The sequence below is a fragment of the Cyprinodon variegatus genome, unplaced genomic scaffold (genome assembly GCF_000732505.1).
Source record: "Cyprinodon variegatus isolate N-32 unplaced genomic scaffold, C_variegatus-1.0 Scaffold1831, whole genome shotgun sequence".
In the NCBI taxonomy this organism is placed as follows: Eukaryota; Metazoa; Chordata; class Actinopteri; order Cyprinodontiformes; family Cyprinodontidae; genus Cyprinodon; species Cyprinodon variegatus.
In genome coordinates, this window is record NW_015152284.1 from 48463 (window position 1) to 52470 (window position 4008).

The following is a 4008-nucleotide window of genomic DNA, read 5'->3' on the forward strand; positions in this document are numbered from 1 at the left end:
TAGACAAATATAACCAGAAGGAGATAAGGGAAAAGAGACCACAAGGGGGCAACAAAGAGCAACTAAAAAAATACAAGACTGCCTAAAATCCTGACCATGATTTAATTCTTAGCAAGTAACAAATGTCTCAGATTTTTTTTTTTTAAGTAAAATGACAGTGTCTAATGTAACAAATTAGAGGTAACGTCAACATTAAAATAAAGTACTCAGTAAAGCACAGATTCACAAAAAAAAAAAAAACTGTCCAAAGCTTTTTTACTCTAAGTGCATCACATTTGATACATAAGTTGTCAGACCACAAAACCATCAGTGAAATTGTTGTTGTTGAAAAATCTCACAATGTACAATTGGACACATGTAACAAACAGAAAACCTATTATAACATTGCATGAAAATTCCAAATGTATCCAAAATTATGCAAATAACTTATCTAATTTGGCCTATTGAAAATATATAGGGTTTTTTCCCCCTGTCAAAATGTTTAATGACAAATCAGGTTTCAAAAAATGTTAATTTTATACGTGCTTTAAAGAGTTAAGTATTGTAGAAAGTGAAAGTCCTTAATTACTATACACCAGGGGAGTTTCCAGGACCTGGAAACATTGGGGGCGGAGTCTAAACCCTACTAGGGTCACATTTGGGAATTTAACTGGGAAAAGGGCTTTTTATTAAAGTCTTGTTGAGCATTCTAGCACCTTTGAAGCCAAATGTTGCAATATGCACAATTTGCTTTACATAAAAAACTAGAACGGAGGTCTTCAACAGGGGGAACTCCTAAGGGGTCTATGGAGGTACTGCATGGGGGTCAAGTTTAGGTTTATAAGACTCTTTTTAATATTCCCCCTGCAATTCTTTCTACTAACTGAAATATCTTTAAATACACATTAGCATCAATTCAACACATTGTAGTTAACACCGTTTCATTCACAACACCTGTCCCATCGAATAGGAATCAGAATCAGAATAAAATACTTTAATAATCCCACAAATTACTTTCGTTACATTCCTCCATCTGTAACAGAGTGACTATAGGACCAATTTGGTAGAACACAATTTCATACAGTATGTATAATTAGGGGTCCGTGCTCCATCTCGCCATCCGTTTGGGGGTCCTTGACCTGGAAAATGTTTAAGACCCCTGATTTAGAGACATCATTTGATTTAATCCGTAAATATCACATCTACAGATATATATAAAACTGTAACTGGAGCGTGTAACAAAAGTAATTTCCCTCTGGGATTATTAAAGTATTTCTGATTCTGATTAATTGCTCATATTGTTTTCTCACATCCTGCATGCATCTTAAAAAAAGATAGACCAATATAACCAACACATTACAGCCAAATTACACTTTCTATTTTTTTCTATTTCTAGTCTCTGGCTTCTTCATTTTGATTATTTGTGAAAATGGTTACATAAAATAAATACTCAGGGCTGACTAATATAAATTTTTTCTTTTAGCTTAACTGAGGCTGATGCAACAACCTCAGAGTTCCTTCTTAAAAGAAAAAAAAGAAAAAGTTGAGTTAATGTAACTGTTGAATATCAAAAACTTAAGTTTCTTGTAAATTCAGTTTCACCCACTACACCCATTTCATTTTTTTTAATATAATTTAAAAAACCAAAAACCTTATAATGGCATGACGATCCTGAACTTAATTTATAATTTTTACGACAATAAGAAACCAACACTAATTGCATATATATATATACAGGAATTAAAAACAAAAAAATTCCAATAAGGTCTATGTGCCTTTTTGCCTGGGTCTTTCTATAGAAATAAACGGTAAAATAATAAAACATTTAATAAACTATGTGCAGTTTGTTAAAAAAAAACTGCCACACAGCACACCTATTGAGAAGCATGTGAGGTTTAAAAACTATGCACTATGATCAGATCGGTAACTCTTTGCTGATGTTGGTATCACAAGAAAAAAAAAAAACAGGCAGCCGGTCTTCCTAGTGCTGCGTACTACCCAATCACTGCAGCCACTACCATACAGACTATATCATGCTCATGTTGTCATGAATTAGCTGCCTATGTTGCTTCACCAGAGCATATCATAGCGCTGCTCAGTTAATTTCTTACATCCCCACAGAAAAAAAAAAGGAAAAATGGATCGATGAGGGCTAGAGCTGGGACTTCCCAGTCTAGGAAATGCCTCTGTTATACACTTATGCCAGAAAATATCATAAAACGCAAGAACCTGCAGATTAACATCATCCATGTTGTCTTTATCTGAATCCTGCTTCCAGGTCGCTGTGACTTTGATAAAACAAGTGGAAGTTTGACCATCAACAGTCTGACTCTAGAGGACAGCGGCAGCTACACACCCGAGATCAACAACAAAGTTCTGGCGAAAAAGAAACTCCAGGTTATCAGTGAGTTCAGCAGGTTTGACTGAGGTTTGTTAGGTTTTAACCTGAATCAAGTTGAGATAATCTGTTCCTGTTTCTGTCAGAACCGGTCCCAAAACCCACAGTGTCCATAAAGTCCAACCATGAGAAGGATGCCTGGAGTCTCACCTGTGAAGCCCAAGTCACTGCTGACTTTGGACCTGTGACGTATAAATGGAAAACAGGTGACACAGAGTTGTCCAGCGACAAGGAGCTGCTGATAACAACGGTATGAGGATGAGAAACCCTGGAAGAACTCAGTAGAACCTTCATGGTTTGGTTTAGAGCTGTTTTCTATTTATTTCTCAGGAGAATAAGGAAAGCTCCTTTTTCTGTGAGTTGGTAAACCCTGTCAGCAGCAGCTCCAGTGAAACAGTGGAAATACCCTTTACTATAGGTGAGTTGAAAAAATTCCCATCTATGCTTTATCCTTTCCACCTTCAGTTGTCAAACAAACAACATCTTCCCGAAACATTCAGGACAGTCCTGAATTCCAAGCTTTTGCCCGAAAGTGCGCGCACAATCCCGAATTTCAACCAACCTCATCTGGTCACCCTATATCAGGATAATCTGTGATGATAATCACATTGGAGAAAAGTATGTCTACATTTAACCCATTTCCTTCAGGAGCAGTGGGCTGCACTGTGCGGTGCCTGGGTTTTGCTCAGGGACCCAGATGGGAGGCTATTTGGCTTGAACCGGATACTTGCAACTTTCTCAGAGCAAAAGCACACTGCTCTAACCAATTGGCAAACACTCCTTTGGTTTATACCTGTTACAGCTTAGCATTTACAGGGATTTTCTGCACGCAATCACCCGCTGTCTTTCGCTCACTGTTTAAAAAGAATTTTACTCACTGCTGTTCTCCATCCCCCCTCAAACTACCGTCAACCTTCGGATCCCGGTAGGTGAGACCGACTGGGTTCCTGGAAAAGTTTCTCAAAGTTGTAGCCACAGTCTTTAGCCAGAGTTCACTTCACGCATTGGAATCGGTATATTGGCATCGGACTCAAAGGACCAAATAAATTTTAAGTTTAAACACCCAAACACTTCAAATAACCTGGGGAAGAAGGGCAGGCAGAGATGTCCTCTGTTACGGTCTCCCACCACTCTGAAGGACCTCTGCTGTTTTCCTCGCTCTTTATTGTAAAAAAGGGAGTCCTTAATAAGAATAGGTCATACTGGAACTTTAAAGAAATTTGTGGGGAGAAAGTTACAGCGAGATACATGAAGAACATTCACTTCCTGGCACCGGCAAGGAATACTTTCACCAGTCTAGTAAAGATAATACAAAGAATAATCAAGGTTAATACAGGATTAGATAAAATAAGATTAAATAGCCCCAACAGGTACACTGTTAACTATATAACTATTGCATTGCCTTGAAATCATACCTCATGTTAAAGCAGAAATAAATTTTGGGAAGATAAAAAAAAGGTGAACATCAAGCTCTAAAGTCTTATAAAGCCTCTGATATTTCATGCTTCTCATCAGCTTCCTTGTACCCCAGTGATTTAAACTCCTAGACTCTGAACAGTTCATTGTTTTTAAAGGTACACTATGCAACCGGTGTTGATTTTCCAGCGAGGCTCCCCTCAGAGGGCGAAAGT

At 37.8% G+C, this 4008-nt stretch overlaps 1 protein-coding gene across 1 annotated transcript in view; it reads left to right on the forward strand.

Annotated features, from left to right (window-relative positions):
• LOC107104649 (CD48 antigen-like) overlaps positions 1–4008 on the forward strand; it is a 9585-nt gene that overhangs the window by 3500 nt on the left and 2077 nt on the right. The window contains exons 3-5 of the mRNA XM_015404692.1: positions 2258–2383; positions 2464–2627; positions 2708–2795. Of these exons, the coding sequence (XP_015260178.1) occupies positions 2258–2383; positions 2464–2627; positions 2708–2795 (378 nt within the window). The remainder of the gene's footprint in view (positions 1–2257; positions 2384–2463; positions 2628–2707; positions 2796–4008) is intronic.